At 39.0% G+C, this 24,721-nt stretch overlaps 1 protein-coding gene across 1 annotated transcript; it reads left to right on the forward strand.

Annotated features, from left to right (window-relative positions):
• Nucleotides 1-7,846: 7,846 nt before the first annotated feature.
• Nucleotides 7,847-23,730, forward strand: LOC111216600 (calmodulin-regulated spectrin-associated protein 3-like). Its single transcript, XM_022738169.1, has 19 exons — nucleotides 7,847-7,997; nucleotides 12,538-12,815; nucleotides 13,009-13,149; nucleotides 13,836-13,922; nucleotides 14,475-14,510; nucleotides 15,054-15,101; nucleotides 16,158-16,296; nucleotides 16,621-16,760; nucleotides 17,278-17,371; nucleotides 17,488-17,539; nucleotides 17,699-17,760; nucleotides 17,847-17,883; nucleotides 18,061-20,536; nucleotides 20,631-20,752; nucleotides 20,879-21,165; nucleotides 21,262-21,361; nucleotides 22,074-22,189; nucleotides 22,307-22,425; nucleotides 23,210-23,730. The coding sequence occupies exons 1-19, from the start codon at nucleotides 7,862-7,864 to the stop codon at nucleotides 23,537-23,539; spliced, it is 4,800 nt and encodes a 1,599-aa protein (XP_022593890.1). The 5' UTR covers nucleotides 7,847-7,861; the 3' UTR covers nucleotides 23,540-23,730.
• Nucleotides 23,731-24,721: the final 991 nt, after the last annotated feature.

Here is a 24,721-nt window from a genome sequence, read left to right on the forward strand (position 1 = left end):
AAACATCATAGTATATTAAGGCATAAAAGGTTATAAAGACGTCATAGTATGGTAAGGTATCAAATGAAATTGTATTGTAAGGCATAAAAATGACAAAAAACGTCATAGGATATTATGGCATAAAAATGACAAAAAACGTCATAGTATACTATGGCATAAAATGTCAAAAAAACATCATAGTATATTAAGGTATAAAAGGTCATTAAATCTTCATAGTATGGTAAGGCATCAAATGAAATTGTATTGTATGGCATAATATGTCAAAAAAACATCATAGTATATTAAGGTACAAAATGTCATAAAAACGTCATAGTATGTTAAGGAATAAGACAGCATAGTACAGTAAGGCATAAAAATGACAAAAAACGTCATTGTATACTATGGTATAAAAATACCAAAAAACGTCATAGTATAGTATGGCATAAAATGTCAAAAAAAACATCATAGTATATTAAGGCATAAAAGGTTATAAAGACGTCATAGTGTGGTAAGGTATCAAATGAAATTGTATTGTAAGGCATAAAAATGACAAAAACGTCATAGGATAGTATGGCATAAAAATGACAAAAAACGTCATAGTATAGTATGGAATAAAATGTCAAAAAAACATCATAGTATATTAAGGTATAAAAGGTCATAAAAACGTCATAATATGGTAAGGAATAAAACAACATAGTACAGTAAGGCATAAAAATGACAAAAAAAACGTCATAGTATGGTAAGGCATCAAATGAAATTGTATTGTAAGGCATAAAAATGACAAAAAACGTCATAGTATATTATGGCATAAAAATATCAAAAAACGTCATAGTATAGTATGGCATAAAAATGACAAAAAACGTCAAAGTATAGAATGGAATAAAATGTCAAAAAAACATCATAGCATATTAAGGTATAAAAGGTCATAAAAACGTCATTATATGGTAAGGAATAAAACAACATAGGACAGTAAGGCATAAAAATGACAAAAAACGTCATAGTATAGTATGGCATAAAATGTCAAAAAAACATCATAGTTTATTAAGACATAAAAGGTCACAAAAATGTCATAATATAGTAAAGCATCAAATGAAATTGTATTGCAAGGCATAAAATGTCCAAAAAACATCATAGTATATTAAGGCATAAAAGGTCATAAAAATGTCATGATATGGTAAAGCATCAAATGAAATTGTATTGCAAGGCATAAAAATGACAAAAAACGTCATAGTATACTATGGCATGAAATGTCAAAAAAACATCATAGTATATTATGACATAAATGGTCATAAAAACGTCATAATACGGTAAAGCATCAAATGAAATTGTATTGCAAGGCATAAAAATGACAAAAAACATCATAGTATAGTATCGCATAAAAATGACAAAAAACATCATAATATGGTATGGCATAAAACATCAAAAAAACATCATAGTATATTAAAGTATAAAAGGTCATAAAAACGTCATAGTTTGGTACGGAATAAAACAACATAGTACAGTAAGGCATAAATATGACTAAAAACGTCATAGTATACTATGGCAGAAAAAGGCAAAAAAACATCATGGTATATTAAGGTACCAAAGGTCATAAAAACGTCATAGTATGTTAAGGAATAAGACAGCATAGTACAGTAAGGCATAAAAATGACAAAAAACGTCATTGTATACTATGGCATAAAAATATCAAAAAACGTCATAGTATAGTATGGCACAAAATGTCAAAAAAACATCATAGTATATTAAGGCATACAAGGTTATAAAGACGTCATAGTGTAGTAAGGCATCAAACGAAATTGTATTGTAAGGCATAAAAATGAAAAAACCGTCATAGTATAGTATGGCATAAAAATGACAAAAAACGTCATAGTATAGTATGGAATAAAGTGTCAAAAAAACATCATAGTAGATTAAGTCATAAAAGGTCATCAAAACATCATAGTATGGTAAGGCATCAAATGAAATTGTATTGTATGGCATAAAATGTCAAAAAAACATCATAGTATATTCACGCATAAAAGGTCATAAAAATGTCATAATATGGTAAAGCATCAAATGAAATTTCATTGCAAGGCATAAAAATGACGAAAAATGTCAGTATACTATGGCATAAAGTTTCAAAAAAACATTAAAGTATATTAAGTCATAAAAGGTCATAAAAACATCATAGTATGGTAAGGCATCAAATGAAATTGTATTGTAAGGCATAAAAATGACAAAAAAACGTCAAAGTATAGTATGGAATAAAATGTCCAAAAAAACATCATAGTATATTAAAGCATAAAAGGTCATAAAAATGTCATAATATGGTAAAGCATCAAATGAAATTGTATTGCAGGGCATAGAAATGACAAAAAACGTCATAGTATAGTATGGCATAAAAATGACAAAAAACATCATAATATAGTATGGCATAAAACATCAAAAAAACATCATAGTATATTAAAGTATAAAATGTCAAAAAAACATCATAGTATATTAAGGCATAAAAGGTCATAAAAATGTCATAATATGGTAAAGCATCAAAGGAAATTGTATTGCAAGGCATAAAAATGACAAAAAACATCATAGGATAGTATGGCATAAAAATGACAAAAAACGTGATAGTATAGTATGGCATAAAAATGTCAAAAAACGTCATAGTATAGCATGGCATAAAATGTAAAAAAAAAACATCATAGTATATTAAGGCATAAAAGGTCATAAAAATGTCATAATATGGTAAAGCATCAAATGAAATTGTATTGCAAGGCATAAAAATGACAAAAAACGTTATAGTATAGTATGGCATAAAAATGTCAAAAAATGTCATAGTATAGTATGGCAAAAAACGTTAAAAAAACATCATAGTATATTAAGGTATAAAAGGTCATTAAAACGTCATAGTATGGTAAGGCATCAAATGAAATTGTATTGTAAGGCATAAAAATGACAAAAAACGTCATAGTATAGTATGGCATAATATGTCAAAAAAACATCATATTATATTATGACATTAAAGGTCATAAAAACGTCATAATATGGTAAAGCATCAAACGAAATTGTATCGCAAGGCATAAAAATGACAAAAAACATCATAGTATAGTATGGCATAAAAATGACAAAAAACGTCATAGTATAGTATGGCATAAAAATGTCAAAAAACGTCATAGTATATTAAGGCATAAAAGGTCATAAAAATGTCATAATATGGTAAAGCATCAAATGAAATTGTATTGCAAGGCATAAAAATGACAAGAAACGTCATAGTACAGTAAGGCATAAAAATGTCAAAAAACGTCGTCGTATAGTATGGCATAAAATGTCAAAAAAACATCATAGTATATTAAGGCATAAAAGGTCATAAAAATGTTATAATATGGTAAAGCATCAAATGAAATTGTATTGCAAGGCATAAAAATGACAAAAAACGTCCTAGTATAGTATGGCATAAAAATGTCAAAAAACGTCATAGTATAGTAAGGCATAAAAATGTCAAAGAACATCATAGTATAGTATGGCGTATAAACGTAATAGTATAGTAAAGCAAAACATTGTCAAAAAACGTCATCGTATAGTATGGCAAAAAAATTTCAAAAAACGTAATATTTTAGCAAGGCATAAAAAGGTCATACACAAGATATTCCTAACCAGGACTTGAATCATCAACCCTTTGAATGAAAGGCATCAATTCTAACCACTCTACTACCCTCAATCATAGCAGTAAGCCATATCAAAGTAAACTTTACAAACGTCAGAGTATAGTGAAAAACATAGACGTCATAGCATAGCAAGGCAGGAAATGTCAAAAAACGTCATATTATAATAAGGAAAAAAAATATCAAAAAACATCATAGTATAGTAAGGTGTATAAACGTCATAATATAGTAAGGCAAAAAAATGTCCAAAAACATCATAGTACAGTAAGGCTAAAAAATGTAAAAAAACATAATATTTTAGCAAGGCATAAAAAGGTCATACACACAAGATGTCCCAATCAGGACTTGAACCATTGACCCTTGGAATGAAAGGCAACACTTCTAACCACTGTATCACCCTCAACTGTAGCAGTGAGCTAGTTTAAAGTAAATTTTACAAACGTCAGAGTATAGTGAAACACATAGACGTCAGTATAGTAAGTCGCAAAAAAATGTCAAAAAACATCATAGTATAGTAAGTCTAAAAAATGTCAAAAAACATCATCATATAGTAAGGCGTATAAATGTAATAGTATAGTAAGGCAAAAAATTGTCAAAAAACGTCATAGTATAGTAAGGCTAAAAAATGTCAAAAAACATCATAGTATAGTATGGCAAAAAACATCATAGTATAGTAATGTTAAAAAATGTCAAAAAACATATTAGTATAGTAAGGCGTATAAACGTCATAGTATAGTAAGGCAAGAAAAATTTCAAAAAACATCATAGTATAGTAAGGCGTATAAATGTCATACACACAAGATACCAGGACTTGAACGATCCACCCTTGGAATGAAAGGCAACTCTTCTAACCACTGTACTACCCTCAACCATAGCAGTAAGCCATATTAAAGTAAACTTTACAAACGTCATATAGTGAAACACATAGACGTTATAGTATAGTAAGACAAAAAAATGTCAAAAAACATCATAGTATAGTAAGGCATAAAATTAAAAAAAAAAACGTCACTGTATAGTAAGGAATACAAACATCATAGTATAGTATGGCAAAAAAAATGTCAAAAAACCTCATAGTATAGTAAGGCAGAAAGATGTCATAAAACGTCATAGTATAATAAGGCAAAAAAATGGCAAAACACGTAATATTTTAGCAAGGCATAAAAAGGTCATAAACACAAGATATTCCTAACCAGAATTTGAACCATTGACCCTTGGAATGAAAGGCAACACTTCTAACCACTGTACTACCCTCAACCTTAGAGTAAGTAAGCAGAGTAGGAGTAAGCCATATTAAAGTAATCTTTAGAAACGTCAGACTATAGTGAAACACAAAGATGTCGTACTATAGTAAGGCAGGAAATGTCAAAAAACGTCATATTATAGTAAGGCAAAAAAAATGTCAAAAAACATCATAGTATAGTAAGGCATATAATCGTTATAGTATAGTATTACAAAAAATGTCAAAAAACGTCATAGTATAGTAGGCAAAAAAATGTCAAAAAACGTCATAGTATAGTATGGTAAAAAAAAATGGCAAAAAACATCATAGTATAGTAAGGCTAAAAATGTCAAAAAATATCATAATATAGTGACGTGTATAAAAGTCATAGTATAGAAAGGCAGAAAGATGTCATAAAACGTCATCGTATAGTAAGGCAAAAAAAGGCAAAAAATGTCATATAGTGGCTAAAAAAATGTAAAAAAAAAAACGTCATAGTATAGTAAGGCATATAAACGTCATAGTCTAGTATTGCAAAAACTAAAAAAAAAGTCATAGTATAGTAAGGCAGGAAAGGTCAAAAAACGTCATAGTATATTAAGGCATAAAATTTCAAAAAAACATCATAATATAGTAAGTCACAAAAAAGTCAAAAAAAGTCACAGTATAGTATGGAAAAAAAAATTCAAATAACTTTGTAGTATAGTAAGGCATATAAACATCATAGCATAGTAAGGCATAAAAACGTCATAGTATAGTAAGGCAAAAAGATGTCATAAAAACAACAGTATAGTAAGGCATAAATAGTCATAGTATAGTAAGGCATGAAAAGTCATAAAAACGTCATAGTAAAGTAAGGCATAAGAAGTCATAGTATAGTAAGGCATAAAAAGTCATATTATAGTAAGGCATAATTTGTCATAGTATAGTATGTCATAAAAACGTCAAAAAAAGTAATTGTATAGTATTTTCATAAAAGGTCATACTATAGTATATCATAAAATCGTCAAAAAATGTGATAGTATAGTAAGGCATAATTTGTCATAGTATAGTATGCCATAAAAAGTCATAGTATAGTATGGTATAAAAATGTCAAAAAAACGTCATAGTATAGTAAGGCATAAATTGTCATATTATAGTATTTCATAAAATGTCCTACTCTATTATTTCATAAAAACATCAAAAAAGACATATTATAGTAAGGCATAAAAGGTCATAGTATAGTATGGCATAAAAACGTCAAAAAAGTCACAGTAAAGTAAAGCATAAATTGTCATAGTAAAGTACATCATAAAGATGTCAAGAAACGTCACAGTATGGTTTGGTATAAAAATGTCATAGTATAATAAGGTATAATAACATCAAAAAATGTCATAGTATGGTATGACATAAATGTCATAGCATGTTATGGCATAAAAATGTAAAAAAAAATGTCATAGCATAGTAAGACATAAATTGTCATATAGTATGGCATAAAAATTTCAAATAATATCATAGTATAGACATGAAAATTTCAAAAAACGTCATACTATAGTGTATCATAAAAAGCCACAGTATATTATAACATTAAAATGTCAAAAACATAATGGTATAGTAAGGCCTTAATTGTCACAGTATATTATGGCATAAAAACATAAAAAAACTTCATCATATAGTAAGGCATAAAAATGTTTAAAAACATCATAGTATGGTTTGGCATAAAAACGTCATAGTATGGTATGGCATAAAAGTGTAAAGAAGATTTCATAGTATAGTAAGGCATGAAATGTCACAAAAAACTACAGCATAAAAACGGCAAAAATTGTCATAGTATGGTAAGGCATAAATTGTCAAAGAATACCATTGTATAGTGAGGCATAAAAATTTCAAAAAACATTGTAGTATAGTAAGGCATAAAAGGTCATAGTATAGTTAGGCATTACAGTCGCCAATAAACTTGTTGTGCATGTCTTTGGACTGCAGGTGGAAACCGGAATATTTGGAGCGAACTCATGGAGGCAAAGGTAGAACATATTCATTCCACACAGAATGGCACCAGGCCCTGGGTTTGAATACGGAACTTTCTCTCCAAGAGGCGATATAGTTACTGTATATCCATGTGCCACCCATAACTAAATTATTGTCTAGTAAAGCATAACAACATCATAGTATAGTGAGGCATAAAAAGCTATAGTATTCATTGCACCATTTTCATGGGATTTTTTGACAGAAATCAAATTGAAAGAGAAACCTACTTTAAAACTGCTTATTGTAATAATTTGGGATTTGATTAATCCAGCTGTGGGGAAGACTTTGAAGTGGACTGAATCTAATCTGCTGAATTTGACCAGAATCTAGGATAGGCTATGTGATCTCTGAATCACCAAACACCAGAACATTTAACCTGCTGTGTGTTCGTTCATGACGAATTTTAAAATTTTTTGCACTACAACCAACTTCTCTTACTTCCGCTGACCAGTTCACCGAGTCAGCTGATGGGGTGAAGTCAGTGCCTTGCTCAAGGGCACCTCCACGTGGAGGAAGGCGGACACTGACTTACTGATCTATTTCTCAGTCAGTCAAAACCTGACAGTCTGTTATTCCTCAAAATTAACATTTAATCAAAGAAGGTGACACATTCTCATTTGACCTGTTTTTTTTTTGCTGCTTTGAATCCAAAATATGAAGGATTTGAAAATCATATTTTGTGTGACATCCCCATTGGCCGACATGTGACGTTCATGGGGGCGTGGAGCCGGTTGAAGGCATAAGTGAGGTATTTTATTCTCCATAAAACAGATTTTTGATTTATATGCTAGGATAATAATAGATTTGTTTTTTGTAAAGTCATTCTTTCTATTTAACTTTTTGTGATTTTGTCGTCATTCATTTGTTCCAATCTGCGCCTGCACCACAGTGTCCTCCTCCATCTGTCCTCCCCCTCCTCCTCCTCCTCCATCCCTCCTCCTCACATTTTTCCGGTGCTGCTGCTGTTGCTGTTGCTGCTGCTGCTGCCTCCGTGTCGTCCGTGCGGCACAGCGCGGCCATGGTGGACTCTCCCAGCGCGATGAAGAAGACCTTTTCAGTGCCGGAGATCAAACCGCTGGACCAGTACGACTTCAGCCGGGCCAAGATCCGCGCCAGCGTCCGGTGGCTGCTGTCGAAGTCGTACGGCTCTGCAGGTACACTCCGGTCTCTGTTCACATCACTGAGGCGCGCAGCTTTGGGTGGGGCGCTTAATAATTTATCCAGCTATATATGGAGCTTGGAGTTAGACGCTCCTCGTTTTATTTGGCATCTAGGGGAAACCTCCAGCATCCAACCGCTCAGCATCCATCCTTATCAAGCCGCTGCCTGATGATGCTCGTTTCCTCCCAGGCTGTGCAGCTTTTGCCAGAGCATGTAGCTACCATATTGACTGAGGATGATTTTCAGCCAATTATTGACATGAATATGTGGCTTGTCAGACGGAATCTCCTCCGTGGTGCGTGATGCATGAAGGAACCGGAGGCTGTCATCGCTGCAGTGCAACAAAGCCTTTTGTCAGAGCCGCTACATTAGGCCCGTGGAGGGGTTCACCAGGCAAAATATAACCTAGATGTAACCTGGGTTCATTACCTTTTCATTTAAAAACCACGGCGATAAAGATGTGGGCTATTTATGTGTGGGCCGGCTGTAAATGGGTCAAGACCGCATAATATTTGTGTCAGTGTTACGCACGCACGTTGAGCTATAGCGCGTGGCATTTTAGTGAAGGTGACATAGTGTCTAGTAAGACAATGGAGTGTTTTTGGTTCTAACTGCTGCAAATGCATTAAATTCATGAACCACTTAAGAATATTTTAGAGATTGTTTATCATCATATGGCAGGACAGAGGTGCAGAGGCATGTTTTCTTTTACACTTAATTTATTTATTTTTTTGCTGTGCTCAAACTGGATGTAGTGATAGACTGGATGGAGTCAGAAACAGCAACACCTGCACACTTCAATGTGATTCAATTTAATCCGACTGAGATAAATTAACAGGCGGATGAAGCTTGTATAATGTAGTGCTTTTGTTGACATGGCGCCAGACATACAGACTCATCTTTGTGGTCTTTCTACAGTTTGTGGTCATGTTGTAGGCTACTGGATGACATCATACTGCAAAGGTGCTTCTAGCTGGGGCTGCAATCAATGAATATTTTCATTATTGATCAATCTACTGTATCTATCATGAAAGAAAGAAAGAAAGAAAGAAAGAAAGTAGTGACAGTAATATTATAAGTTGCAAGAGCTCAAGGTGAAGTCATCACATTGCTCACGTTGTCCAACTGACAGTTTGAAAAACAATTTTATTTAAAATGGTAAAACAGATCAGATAATGATAAAACAGAGAAAATCAGCTAATCCTGTTTGAGATGCTGGGATCCCTTACATAAATGTAATATATGTACGTATATTGAGTTTCCACATATGAAATATACAGTATGTACATATAAAATAAAAACATATATGTAAAAATGATATATAAAACCTTAGAAATTAGAACAATTGACAGATACTGTATGTCTAGCCTTTGCAGATATGTATGTTTATGTATGTACACTATCCATCCCAAAGCCTGTTAATAGAGTATATGTTGATATTATAAACAGTAGGGTCCAAAAGTCTGAGACCACTCTCCCAGAACGGGAAGATAGATATGTTTAAAATGAATGAGAAACTAAAAAGAAATGCTCTCTACTTATATATATATGTATCAGTATAGAGCATTTTTATACGTATGTTGTTTAATAAACTTGCATATATGAAGATGAAACATATGTATTGCAACATGTTATACCATATAAGAATTCATCATGAAAACAATTTTATATATATTTATATATATTACAACATACAAATTTTACTATGTGTATTTTGTATATGTTATAAACTATCTTTTTATATCCAGAGGATGTAAATATGTTAAATAATATTTCCCCTCATAGATGACATATATGGTGACATCACCCTTGATACAGGGACATGTACTATATATGTCATATACTACATTTCTGTATAGGATCAGAGTATATTTCGATTTTTTAAAATAATTGTCATAAAAAATTGTGTTTGACAGTTTTTTTGTTGCTCAACTGATTCAGTGCTGTTTCTATTTCTGGGTACAGATGGCATGCTCCAGTCAAACACCAGGTCTGTGTGTATGTTCAGGCTCTGCTGACTAACACAGTGACATCACACTGTTGACTAAATCTACAATAGCAGACTTACACAGTTGTCCGTTATGTAATAATCCGTGTTTTTGTGTGCTGTAGTAATAGCTTCAGACAGAATTTCACGTTATATTTGCGTCCAGTCTTGGAGTCAGTGGGACAGGAGGAGAGATGAGCTGGAAACCTCTCAGCAGGGAGGCTGTCAGCTGTTGAAAATGCCCAGTGGGTGCCTCATAGAATTTTAATGGAAGCCCGAAAGAAAATAGCACTAATAAAGTCACACATGAGATTCATTCACCGCACACACTCCTGGTGCCATTGAGATTTATTGTATCTGACATGGCCAAAGGATGTCCCCTACAAAAGATAACTTATTTCTTCCTGGGTTCTTGTTGTCTTTTGGAAACATGCTAGATTTTACCAAGTCACTTATAAACAGAGAGAAAAAAATAGAAAAATAGAAAAAAAAACATTATTGCAGCCTTGAGCACATGTTTGTACGTGTTGGGACATTGTGGCAGGGAGTGAGTGAATGAATGAGTCATTATATTATCTTGTCAGTAACTTGTATATTTTAGGTGATTTCTAGCACCATGCTCCTAAAAATCTATACAAAGTAACAGTGTTGTGCCGTGTCAGCTCCGCAGCTCTGTTCCTGTTTCTTCCAGATGAAATTAGTATTATGTTAAATGGGTTAGCTGGGACCTACTCAGCAGTCCAGTCTCATTGCCTCTGCTGTGATCGGGACAGAATTGCCGCTTTCCATTTCCACCGTTCCCATAGCGACAGCAGTCCCTACTTCGTCCCAGTGCTGCAGTGTGTGAAAGGCAATGGTTTTAACCCCAAAGAGTGTGTGTGTCACACTGCAGTGGAGTGTGTGTTCAAACTGTTGTTTATGTAATGACACAGATAGATAATTTCTCTTCTCTTCTCTTCTCTTCTCTTCTCTTCTCTTCTCTTCTCTTCTCTTCTCTTCTTCTGCAATAGAGAGAAAGGGAGGAGAGGATGAGGAGAGGAGTTATAGTTTCATATAAGAGCCTTACAACATTAGGTTACAGAGAGAAAGAAAAAAAAGAGGAGTTGTAGCCCTCATTATGAGTCGTAGTCAGATGTGTATGGACAGATGAAGGAGTGAATTGGTAAAGGCTTAAAGGAAAAGAAGATTGACTGAAAGAGTAAATGGAAGAGATGTAGACTCTGATATTCCCTTTAAGAAGTCCACTTCAATCTTCAGGATTATCCTGACTCTTCGTGCAGCCGTACAGAAGCTACAGAGCTGGAATATGGGTCAGTCAGGAAAGTGCGTGTTTCCGTGTCCTGTGTGTGTGTGTGTGTGTGTGTGTGTGTGTGTGTGTGTGTGTGTGTGTGTGTGTGTGTGTGTGTATGAAATGACCCACTCATCATGGTCAGATCTTCTTGCACATCATAGATTACTTGATGTTCACTCCCACACTCTTGTCTGGGTAACCTCGCTGAGCTGAGCTGTTCATGCAGATGATGACATTATCCTCTCCTGCAGCCCCCCCCCCCCCCCCCCCCCCATTACTGACTGTCGCCTAATTTCCACTGTGGGGGAACTTCTTCACTTTTATCCAGTGGTTATTCACTTTTCTCTGCTAGAACAGAAATACAGCGGATCTGCAGTCTCTCTGCAGCAGCCTTGGTGACCTCTGTAACCTTTTCCACATGGGACAATGACTTGATGAAGCAGTTCTATGCATTGCAGTAGAAGTAAGCGCCACTGTCTTTCCAGTGCAGAGAGGATGACTCATTTTTCCCATTTCTTACAGTATAACTGCAGCAAGGCAAGAAATATCTTATATCTGCACCATAAACTGCTTCATTGTTCTGTTTCTCCTCACATGCAGCTCAGAGAACCTCCTCTAATAGATGAATGAATGCCCTCACTCAGATTTCTGCTTATAGAAAATGATGAGTGGACTCTTTCAACTTGCACCATCCATCTACTGAAATATTCATTCAGAGCTCTTCTGAGTTTGCAAACATGGTTGTTTCTTCAACAGTAGCATACTAAGTGCATCTATGATGCTAAAATGCTCACACTGCTAATGCTAACATGCAGATGTTAAGCAGGTGTAATGTTTAACTTGATCACCATCTTAGTTCAGCATCTTACGTTAGAGCTAGTTGAGTTGAGTTATTCACAAAATAAGTGAAAACTTTGACCTGCAGATGAAGGTAAAGAAAAAGCCAAAGGATCACAGAAGGTAGTAGGATTCATCCTCTGGAAACCATGAATATGCAAAACAAGTTTCATGGCAGTCCCTGCAAAAGCTGTCAAGACATTTCACTTCAGTCCAGAAATTTCAACCTCATGGTGTCAGTAGAGGAAAAATCAGTCTGCAAAGTCTTTAGGATCCATCCTCTAGGAACCATGAATGTCTGTAAAAACATTTTGTGAAAAAAGCCTTACAGAGTCGTCCTCTCTCTCTCTCTCTCTCTCTCTCTCTCTCTCTCTCTCTTTCTCTCTCTCTCTCTCTCTCTCTCTCTCTCTCGCTTCAGAAAATGTCCCTGTGGAGTTGCGGGAGCCGCTTTACAAGGACCAGTATGAACAAGAGCACCTCAAGCCGTCCGTCTCCAAGCTGCTTCTCTCCCCGGAGATCTACTGCCGAGCTCAGGCCCTGCTGGCCCAGGCACACGGGGTCTCTTTGCCGGCATCGCAGGGGTCCCCGGCCGACAACTCCGCGCTGCTGCAGTTCCTCATTAAGAAAGGTTTCACCCCAAAGGTCCAGGATGTAGATGTCACCGAGGAGGATCTCAGCAACGTCCCCATCAAGACAGTATGTGTGTGTGTGGCTGTGTGTAGTTTTTATTTAGATTTCAGTTTGATCTGCAAACAGGAAAAATAAAATCTACCCAAATTTCCAAAGTAAAAGTCTTGAGTATAAAAGTGTAAGTAAAGTAGGACCTACAACTTTCCAGCTGCCAAATAAGTGTAAGGTAGTAAAAAGCACTTGTCCCTGATTGGTGCAGAAGTCCCACCTTGCCCTGATGGACGCTCTGATGTCACTGGCTGCTAAAGAGACAGTGGGCCGGGTGAAGATGGCGACGGAGGCGGAGCAGATGGGCGTCAGTTCTCCATGGGAGAACGCTCTGCTCTTCTGGGTCAACAGGGTGAGACCATGTTGTTTCCCTCCTTACTCAAGTTGTTAGCTTAAAGGACAGATTACATTAAACTTGCTCTCTGTCGGGTGTCATTGACTTTTTGCACAGTTTTCCGTTTACGATTGTGTTTACGAGCAATACAAGCTGATAGTGTGACGTCTTTATCATCACTAGAAGACACAGACACAATATTTTCATCAGTGAAAACAAGAGCAGTATTTGGGTGTGGCTGTAATGAAAAGCTATTATTTGTTAATATTTTATTTACATATTTAATTTTAGTATTTCAAACTTATTTTATTGCAAAGTCTTGGCTTGCTGTAATTCTTATCATTTTAATTTATACTCATATAAACTGTATAAACTGTTTGTTCTTGTCCCTGTTATCTTTGATCCTGTTTTCATTCATTAAGTGAAGCCTTGCTGAAGCTGAATATTGTACAAATTCTCAGGTTTTACTGTTAATAGGAATCATTTTCCTGTGTACAATTATTTGACCTCAAAGATGATGGTCTTTGTAGTCCACAGCCATTGGTCTTTTTAAAGTTTTTAAAAAAATTAATTTAATTTAAATTTAATTTGTAAATAAAATTTACTTTAAATTTTTTTTTGTATTTTAATTAAATAGAACAATAGGGACAATAGGGGAAAAACAGTGAACTTGTCCTTTAACAGTAGTTGTCTTGTGTCTACAGCTGAACCAGAAATTGAGAGAAAGCACAGAAGAAGAGGAACCCGTCAAGTCGCAGACGTGTACAGACCTGCAGGCTGTTCAGGACTCGGTAAAAATACCTGACACACACACACACACACACACACAAACACACACACACACAAACACACACACTCAATTAAAACACAATCTTCTAAGTTCAACGTGATGTAGCAACAAAACCGAGCTCAGTCCTGGGAATGAACTGAGGTTTCACTTTTGTGCATCGACTTGTATGATCCTGCTCACACCACCAACTGTCTGGGTGACTTCCTTATCATTGATGCCAAACTGTTGTACGTTATACTGTCGTATCACTGTGTCTGAAGTTCTGGAGTTTGTCATCTTGTGCCGATTTACAACGGTGACTTCCTCTACTCGGCGAAAGAAAATATCACTCGCACTACACATCCTTGAAACGGAGCCGCTGACGTTAGCAGAGCTCTGTCCCTTCATTAAAAATGATTCACTGAAGTCTTTGATAAAACAAGCAGAACATTGCTTGGTGACTCGTCATTAAACGACTGTCTCTCGTTGCTGTGTTGCTTTCTAACATCGACCTTGCTCTGCTTCTCTGTTTTCTCCCTCTGGTTTATCTCTGTCGTGCCTTGCTCTCTGGCAGTGTCAATCCACCCGTTGGTACTGGAAACTAGTCCCAGTAAGTGTACCCTTCTCCTGTCTCTCTCTCTCTCTCTGAGTCTGTCCATCTGCTATGGCTGACATTAACTGTGCCTGCTGGAAATGCCTCTCATACTCTCTTATCTGTCTCGTTATGAAAAGTGCCTTTGTCTGTGACCTTTTCAGCTGATTAATCAGATGCCACTGAAATGTCCTGTGATTATTATTATTATTACTATTGTTATCAACTGATGATGTTTTGGACCTTGAGGGTGTTTCTGACTTTGTTACATTCAGTCATCGGTTTCATCTCAAACTGCCCAGATTATCAGAGCGGAGGGGGGAGGAGGAGATGTTGGAGAGGAGGGAGGGAGGTGAAATTACTTCCTCGCTGATTATTAAACTACCTCTGCGCCCCCTTTGTTTGCCCCTTTCTTTGCCCCCTTCTTCGCCTCCTCCTCCTCCCCTGCCGCTCCTCTCTCCCTGAGCAGCGCCATGTGACTTAGTGGTGTGGCAGTTCCCATGATGACCGGCCCCCTTGTCATTTATGCTTGTTTCCCTCTCTCTGCCATCCCCCATCCAGCATGCTATCGCTTTTTGTTTGAAGGAGTCGGGGAATAAGCCGCCAGTGGTAACGTATAACATCTCGCTCTTATCTCACCCTCATCCTCCACGTCTCCCGTAGCAACGCACTACAACTGACTGACAGACAGACCTGACCAATCGCCACACCTCTCCCACGCTGTCGACCAATGACCGACTGACTGACTGCAAACTAATCACCACTCCAACCCCGAGGTTGGATGGATCAATTAAAACTCATTAGCTTTTAACACTATTTATTCATATTTATTTACGTTTCACTTCTTTTCTTTAAAGTGTGTGTTACAAAGCCGCGTTGTAGGAGGCATGATCAGACTGGGTGTTGACCTTTTCGTCTCTGTACTCCTACAACAAGGCTGCGCAAAATCATTTAGCAGCAAGTTACAGCTGATGCACTTAAGACATGAACCCTTTCTTTTTTGTTTTTGGGTTTATTTTATCTCATGTGCACATTTAAAAAAGCAATCCAGCATCTGAGCTGTAAAATTCACTTAAAAAAGAAAAATCTGATTATGTGGTTTTTACCTGATCAGAGTGTCGTCAGTGCCTGTTTCTGCTGCATGGACACCGGAGGAGAAACGTCCTCATTTTCACTTATAATCACTGACATAATTTTCTTTCAGTTTTTTGTATTGCCTTTTTTTTTTTTTTTTTTTTTTTTTTTTTTCTTTTTTTTTTTTTTTTTTTTTAGTCCTTTGCACTGCACCTCCTGGTTGGTGTGTGTGTGTGTGTCTATGTGTGCAAATGTTTCTCAAATGAAGCATCACTGGTCTTGCGCTTTGTTTCTGTGGGTTTTCTTCTCTTTGCAATTTTCCTGGAGTTTGGCTGGCTGCACAGTTTGAGTCGATGATTTTATTTATTGTCTGAAAGACGGACACTCCCGGCTGGTTTTACATTTCTTTGGTCACTTTTCTAACTCTAACTTGAACCTGTATTTTCATATCTGTAATTTTTTTCTGCCTTATGGTCTCTCCTCTTTCCCCTCACTTGTCCATTTACTGTTTCCTACCTGTCTTTGCACAACTCTTCCTCTTTTTACCCTCTTCTCTTTCTCCTCCTCCCCTCCCCTCTCTTTCCTCTCCAGATCCGCTATAGGAAGGACAAAGTGCAATCTAAGCTGACTCCTACTTTCCCTCTGGTGTCTGCGGTCAAAGATCTGTCTAATGGCTGTGCCATAGCTGCTGTGTTGCACTACTACTGCCCCAGCTTGCTGCCTCTAGAGGGTACGCACATAAACTCAGGCGCTAACACACGTGCATACAAATTCACGTTAGATGTTGAAATATTAATATTTGGCTGATGTATGCTGATAGCAGCTTAAATAATGAGCCCATCATATTAAAAAAAAATGCCAATAAGTGTGGGATCTTGAATGTATGTTAAATTTACTGAGAAAGCATTTGTTGGAAATTTCCTTTATATATTGGAATTCACAAAAACATGTTTAAAAAGCACCTGTTATGATAGTGTTCGAGTTGAAGCAAATATATTTAACAATCATACACACACACATTAATGTCTATGTATTCCTGTCTCTTCCCCTCCAGATGTGTGTCTGAAGGACACCATGTCATTGGCCGACAGTCTCTACAACCTGCAGCTGGTCAAAGAGTTTTGCGAGAACAGTTTACAGAGCTGCTGCCCCCTCGCTGTGGAGGACCTGCTCTACGCTCCACCCGTTCTCCATGTGAGCATTTATGACCTCCTGCGTTTTCACTGTAGTTGAAGCACCTGAAATGTTGGTTTCGAAAATTTGAGTATTTCTCCTTAAAATTAAACATTTGTAACTGAGTTAGAGTTCAACAGTCAGCTGTGCTCCATCAACACTGTGGTTTGATCAGATTTGACTGGGAGCTGTGTCTCCCTACAACCCAACAACTGCCAGACAACAACAGACCGTCAGATTCTGGTTCCTATATTTTTAGACTGTTTTGTGAAAATATTTGATTTCACCCTTTTCCAACAAAGTCAAATACAGTAATCTCTAATGTTACCTGAGGCAGACAGTGTGTTCATGTAAGACACTACTATTTAAGATAAACAGCTGATTAAGGAAATTATGTCTTTAGTGCTTTAAATGTAGGATCGTGAATATGACAATCTTTGAAAGTGTGAACAGGGAGTTACAGACATGCACACAAACTGCTGACTGTGTTGACGATCTAATATCTGTTCAATATCTATTTACCCCCCCCCTCTCTCAGCTGAACATCATGAGCTTCATAGCAGAACTGCTGGAGTGGTTTGAGGTGAAGAAGCCTGATTTTGTCCAGCCCACACAACCCATTGACCTCACAGGTCTGTAACATACAGTTTGTTTCTAATACATTCCTGACATATTGATGCACTGGCTGTTAGAGTGTTTGATAAATAAACACCAGCCTCTGACACTGCAGGGCCTCTGTGTCTTTCAGATGTCTCGGGGCTACTGGACTGCACAAGTCCTGTCACTGGGAACAGCAACAGGTATTAGAAAGCAAGAAGAAAAAAAAGAGAAATCTGATGTAGACACCTTATGTTTTGAACTGAGAATCAAAGCTGTAACACACAGTTTTAGTTTGTTTTGGGTTTCTTTTAGAAAAAATGTGTGAATGTGCAGCATTTCACTGTTTTGTCCTGTTTCAGTGGTTCTCCTTCCTTTATCTTCAAACAACCCTTTGTGCCCATCTCCTCTCCAGTGTCACCAGGTAGGAAATACAGAGCACAGGAATGTGTTTCTTTGAAATGAATAAACTTTTATAGACTCATTTATTTATTTAGTTTTATCTGTCTTTTTCAGAAAACAAAAGTTGGACGAAGAAACAAATCGGGTAGGTAGCTTAAAAGCTTTGTGTGATTTCTATAGTAAATGTTGTGTTGCATTCATATTTTATCTTAATTTTTTAATCTTCTTTCTTTCTTTGGCTTCTGTGGTCTCTGCTTTTCCATACTGTGTGGCACAACCCATCCATTGGTCCATGTTTCCATCGTCACCCACCTCTCTGCAGTCGTCCTCTGTCAGCAGTGACTTTCAGCATCCCATTTGGGCTGGACAGTGATGTTGACATTGTCATGGGAAACCCAATAGATTCTGTCTTTCGCTCTGTCAGCACTGACAGCCTGACCACCGGCATCCCTGTAATGACCTCACCGGTGACTTCAGCAGGGATGACTCGTGTCCCGTACAGCCCTCCAGAGGACCTCAGCCACCTGGTCAGCGCTTCAGCCCCATCGCAGCGGTCTTCCTGGGGCCCTTACGCACACACGGCACCGCTAGGAGAGCTGCCAACAATCGAGGAGGCGCTACAGGTGGTTCATACTCCCAACAGCAAAGATCGGAAGAAGGGAAGGACGCCAGAGAAAGGTGGAAGAGGAGTGTTGGGAGGACGGCCCGAGCCCAGGTTACGTCCCGAGGGAGCCCCTGCCGGTTTCTTCCTGCACTCCCCCGAGGAGGATAATCCCCAGCTCAGTAGCTCTGCTCCCTGTCGCTCTGGAGTCCTCTGCCGGCCTGTTGGAGGAGAAGGGGGTGATACGGAAAGGCAGGGAAGGGGAGAGAGGAGGGAGAGATCAGGACGGAGCTCCGATATGTCACGTGACGATGACTCCGTTCTACGAGATGGCAGCGTCGACTCCTCTGAACTATCAGATGATACCCCAAGAAATGCCCCTGGTAATATTCGACCCAGTAACGGTCGCCAGGGAAACCACAGCACCAGCAATAGCCCACGAATGACAAGCTTTGCTGAGCGACGAGACAGCAGGAGAAGACATTCGGCTGCTCCCGGAGAGGACTCAGCCTCTGCTGCGACGCCAACAACCCCAGGAACTCCACATACACCCTCAACCCCAGCGGGGGCACCTGGCCGACAGGACAGCCCAGGTCCCAGAGGCCCCGAACCAGGCTCCGAGGCCTGGGAGTTGGGGGCTCGTCTGGAGGAAAAACGCAAAAGCATTGAAGCCCAAAAAAGACGCATCGAAGCCATCTTTGCCAAACACAGACAGAGGCTTGGCAAAACTGCTTTCCTTCAACTGAAAAGAGAGCAAGGAGAGGGAGGAGGGGAGGGACTGGGGGAGGATAATCTCACCCTGGAGGAGCGCCTCACCCACATGGAGGAGCAACTGAAACAGGAGGAGGAGAAGGAAGAGAAAGAAAAGGAGGAAAAAGAAAAAGACGGAGATAAGGAGAAAGAAAAGCTATCCGTTTCCAATCCTCCTCGGCTGGAGAAGCAGGTCACGTTCTCTATTGAAACTAAGCAAGGTGCAGAAAAAGAGAAAGAGAAAGCTGGTGACGGTGTTCTTGTGGAATACAATGAAGTCGTGCAGAAACTGAGTGAAGCCCTGCAGTCATTACAGAAGGACATGCAGAAACTTACAGAACAGCAGCAGCAGCTCATGAGCAACCAAAGACCCAGAAATACACCCAAACCCGCTCCAAAGTCAGTGATTAGAAGTAACGTCAAAACACCACCCAGAACCCCTCCCCACACACCAACAAAGACACCTCCGAGAACCCCGACAAAGACTCCTACAAGGAGCAACGGTAAAGCTTGGGTGATCCCTACCAATCCCAATCTCCCCTCCTCTCCCTCACGGCGTTCTCACGCTCTGACCTTGTCCACCTCTCCAAAAACAGTCGTCTCCTCCTCCTGCCCTGCTCCTCGCACTAAGATTCACTCCTCCTCCTCACCTCGGAGCCCCAAACACCACCCACGCCCCCAAAATCAGCGCCCCCATCCACGGCCTTCCGAACTCAAGTTCCCTCCTCTCAATCGGGTCTTGACACCAACCCAGACTGTGGACACCCTCCCCCACTTGCGCCGTGTGTCCCCCAGCAAGTGTCAGGTTCAGACGTCCTCTTCCTTCCGTATCGGCGGTCCCCGGACTCCTCAGGAATCTCCTCAGCCTCAGCAGCCACAGCCTGATGAGAGCAACTCAGAAACAGGCTCTAGCGAGACACCCACCCAGTTCAGCCTGGAGCTGGAGCAAGAGGACGTAGAGGGTGTTGGAGGGCTGCCGATCTTGTCACAGCCCAGACAAGATCGTCCCAGGGCTGCTGGTGGCAGCAGCTCTGGTGCTCCTTCAGAGTGCTCATTTGAGAGCGAGACTTTGTCCATTTCCGCTGCGTACAGCGCAGTAGGGGAAGGAGGAAGAGGCAGAGATGCAGAGAAACGCTGCAGCATGATTGAGGTGTCACTATCATCTCTTGGAGGGCCAGAAGGAGGCAGCGATGAACCAACCGATGAAGGGCAGGAGTTTTCCTCTGACTCAATGAGCGATCACACAGAATCTGCTGCGGAACCGGCAAGAGGACTCGCCACAGAACCCTTCGATCCTTTAGAGCAGCTGAATCTGGCTATGGAAGCCACGGATTTGCCGGAACAACAAACCGAACCCAAAGAACAAACAGGACAGACCGAAACTTTGGAACCGAGTGGAGAACAGAGCGAGCTGGAAACCAAAGGAGGAATAGGATTCTTCTTCAAGGTAAGTGCTTAAAAAAGAGAAATACTATGTTTGTTTGTTTTGAATGCACATGAATCTCGTCATGACAGTTGGGTATATGGTTGTGTGGTCGTAGGAGGAGGTACATAGTGAGGGGGAGATGGCCCAGCGTAGAGCTCTCCTGTTGGAGAGGCAGCAAAAGAGAACAGAGGAGCTGAAGAGGAGGAGACAGTGGCATGAGCAAGAAAGGGAAATCAGGTACAACACACCCACATACATCTTAGCATGTTGAATCCAAGTTTGCACTGCTTTAATTTCTTATCTTATAGACTCCAAAGCTTAACGGCGCCCATATGAAAGTAACCTTTTTTCTCCTGTTCTCAGAGTTGTGTCTTCAGACAGGAGAGCAGCGTCTCCCTCCAATACACCCCCTGCAGGCACCACCTCCCCGTCACCCACACCGCCTGCTACTCCAGCCCGTCGGGGAGATTTCACACGAGGGGAGTATGCGCGGCGGCAACAGCTCAGGATCATGGACGACCTGGACAAAGTGCTCCGCCAGAAAACCGCCAATCAAGGACGATCTTCAGCCAAGAAGACCCGCTCTCGGCCTCGCAGTATGACCAGGGAAGAAACACAGCTGTCTCTGAGTCCAGCCAAGAGAACAACTGGTGAAGTCAAAAGTGAAAAATATATCATATATGAAGTTAACTGTCTGTAGATGATTTAAGTGACTAAACTGTTTTCGTGTCTTCATGTTTGTCCAGGCTCTAAGTTGACCAAAGTCTACTCTCACTCCTCCCTCAACCTGGCAGCAACAGATGAGACAGGAAACCGTGGTAGTGACCCCACAAAGAAACCTCACAGGTACACTGCTGCATACGTCATTTGTATATCTCTTACCTCTCATTGACAAGGTTTTTAGTTGCGATTGTTATAGCTCAAGAGATGGCAGTTCTGGTCAATTGGTCATTTGGTTGGTCTTTTTAGTCCAATCATTTTCTCCAGAGGGAAATATCTCTTCATGGTTTCCCAAGGATGCATCCGGATGACTGTGATGATCGAAATTTCCACTTGTGCAATATTTCACGTCATGACAGGGGACCTCTAAGATTAAAGAGCAAATTGATCTGAGATCAATGCTAATGTGCTAAAGTTATCATGTTACAGTAACATGCAAAAAGTTACATGCTGAATGTAAACTTGCCAACATCAGCTGAATTAAATGCCAACATGCCAATATTATTTGCTAAGTTGCAGATTACAGGCTAAACTTCAGTATGCTAACATCCAGAAGCTGAAAACATGCTTGTTAATGATGCTAATTGGCTCTAACGGCTAGTTCTGGCTAGTTCTTGGTGATACTTGGTGCCAAAACAAGGTGTAGAAAGAGGACTGGACTAGCACCCAGTAGAAGTAATGTTACTTGACTCATTTCTCACGTAGAAATAAATCACTACAACCAAAACCTCACCAATCACTACTTTCTTATTAATGATCTAGGCATGAATCGTTCTGTTATCAAGTTTAGCACCGATATAAGGTTATGGCGTGTTGGCTCATTGTTTGACCTCTCCAGCAGCCGTCCTGATTCACCGTCAGGATGTGCGACACCAAGTAGACTGGCCAATCTGAACGGAGACAAGGACTGGGAGAGTGGCTCCAATGGAACCTCACCTGCCCCAGAATACACAGGTAGAGCTCTGCAGCATTACAGTATCTCTCAGTTCCCGAGTACTCCTATGCATTGCCAAACTGCTTACAATTGTGCACATTGCATAATCAAGCATGCCTGTGTTTGTATTTTTTCAGGTCCAAAGCTCTTCAAAGAACCAAGCTTCAAGTCCAACAAATTTATCATTCACAACGCTCTCTCCCGCTGCTGCCTGGCTGGAAAGGTCAACGAGGCACAAAAAAACAAGATAGTGGAGGTAGATTTTCATTTTCTGCATCATCTTTGTATTCTGTATCAACCCTTTTATTGAAATTCATGACATTAATAGAGGGCTGCAGGCATGACATACTTTTGTGGGCCAACTCTTAAGTTAGCATCACCCTGGTTCCCTCAAGAAAAGCCAATGGGACTTTCACATTGGCTTTTGGATTACTGCCGAGAATAAACTCTGTGACAAAGGAACATTTATGATATTTATACGTTTTGTTCAGCACGATAATGTTCACAAATGAACACCAGCCTAAATACAATCACCAGTAGTACAAAGCTAATGTTAGGCTACAAATGAACTACAACTTGTAGCTTTATTTAGCGCTTTCCTCTTCTACAAAAGTCTTTCCTCTAATAAAGTCAGCAATTGTTTGCAAAAGTGCAAATATCAAAACAAGGCTGTAAAAGTGGACTGGTGAGTAGATCGGTGATGATGTAAAAGAGACACAAAAGCTTAAAGAAATCATGACTGGGGTATTTACTGACATATTTTAAATGTCGTAAAATAAAATGTGAAAATGTCTTGAGCTTATGTTAACAGACCTTATTTCAGTTTAACAAAAAACCCATTCAAAAAATCCATGGATTTTGGGAACCATAATTTTAGGACTCACTCCTGCAGCACTCTATTTATTAAAACATGAATTCTGTTACTATTTTTAGGCACCAAACTGGGTCATTTGCATGTTTGATGATGATGATTAAAACTAGAACACCAATATGATTTGTTGCATTTCTCTCTTTTACTTCTCATCTTGTACCAACCTCAGGAGATGGAGAAGTCTCCTGCAAACCACTTCCTTATCCTCTTCCGGGATTCCAGCTGCCAGTTCAGGGGCGTATACACCATGAACCCAGACTCCCAGGAGCTCATACGATTGGCTGGCGTGGGTCCCCGGACAATTGGCTCCACCCAGGTGGAGTCCATCTACAAATACAGTTCAGATAGGAAGCAGTTTAGTGCCATCCCCTCTAAAACCATGGGCATGAGCGTGGATGCTTTCACCATCCCCAGCCATCTTTGGCACGGAGGAGGAGGCGCAGGAGGAGGAGGAAGCAGGAGAGCAAGCATTACTAAGAAGGCGGTTATTTCCAAGTGAGGAACATAACACAACATTACAGTGACACACGATTAAAGAAAACACTATAATCACACTGTAATTATAGTGAAAACTGTAGTCAGCAGTGGAAAACAGTTATTTATGTGCACACAGATAAGCCTTTAGGCAACTGTGTGCGTACAGACATCTTAGCTGTCTTGCTCTTGGATTTAAGTAGAAGTACAAAATATAAAAAAAAAATATTTTTAGTTCCCCTTAATGTGCATGAAAACATCAACAGCACAACTACACAGAAAACAGAGACACGCTCATATCCAGAGTGTACAGAGGAAGGTTTTGTAAAATATTAGGTTAACGTTACAAGGAAGATTTACTTTTAAAAAGTCTCATTATTTATACTTTCATTATTTGAAGTACGAACTCGAAAAATGACTTTTTTTTTTCTTTCAGAGGAAAAGGAAACTTTATTGTTTACTGGAAAAACACTGACTTTCATAAGACTTAAGATTGCTGTCCGGTCCCTCTCTGGTTCTGTGGACTGAAGTCCTCAAGTAGAATACCACTTTTATACATGAAGCCAAACAATGGAGAAAATGCCTTCTCATGTCAGAGAGACACGCAGGACTTTTATTTTGTATGACCCTCAAGTTTAATTCTACCTTCAACAATCAGCAGGTGGATCAAAGCACATTTGTTTTGCAAAACTAAGATAGCCATAACTATATGATGCAGAGAGCAGAGGTGAACTTTGTTTTTTGGAGTCAAAGAGCTGTAAATGTGTCAGTGGTTTTCAGCAATGATTACCACCGCATGAATGGTTATTTACTGTATGTGGTATAAGCTTATTTCAAAATAATATCGCAGTGAGAACTTGTGGTTTGATGAAACTATGTTGATAATGGGTATCCGTATGAGCAGCAGATGCCAATTAAAACAAATTTTGTACACTGAACTAATAGTATAACAAGGATGCCGTGTCATGCCAAACTTACATTTATGTGGATTGTTGCACTCTTGGTGAGGGACGGGTTCTGATAGTCGGGTCCATTTTGGATCTGGTTCTAAGTTGTTAAAATGCCCAGATTTGTTAAAGGGGCTATTTGTAAGTTTTCTCTGCAGACAAACGTGGTTTTCTTGGTGATTGTTGCTTGACAAGAGCTTCAGGCATCGTTGCCTTTATAATACAAAAGGTTAAAATACACCTTCTGAGCAGCACTACGT

The sequence above is a fragment of the Seriola dumerili genome, unplaced genomic scaffold, assembly GCF_002260705.1.
Source record: "Seriola dumerili isolate Sdu_G_001 unplaced genomic scaffold, Sdu_1.0 BDQW01000035.1, whole genome shotgun sequence".
NCBI classification, from domain to species: domain Eukaryota; kingdom Metazoa; phylum Chordata; class Actinopteri; order Carangiformes; family Carangidae; genus Seriola; species Seriola dumerili.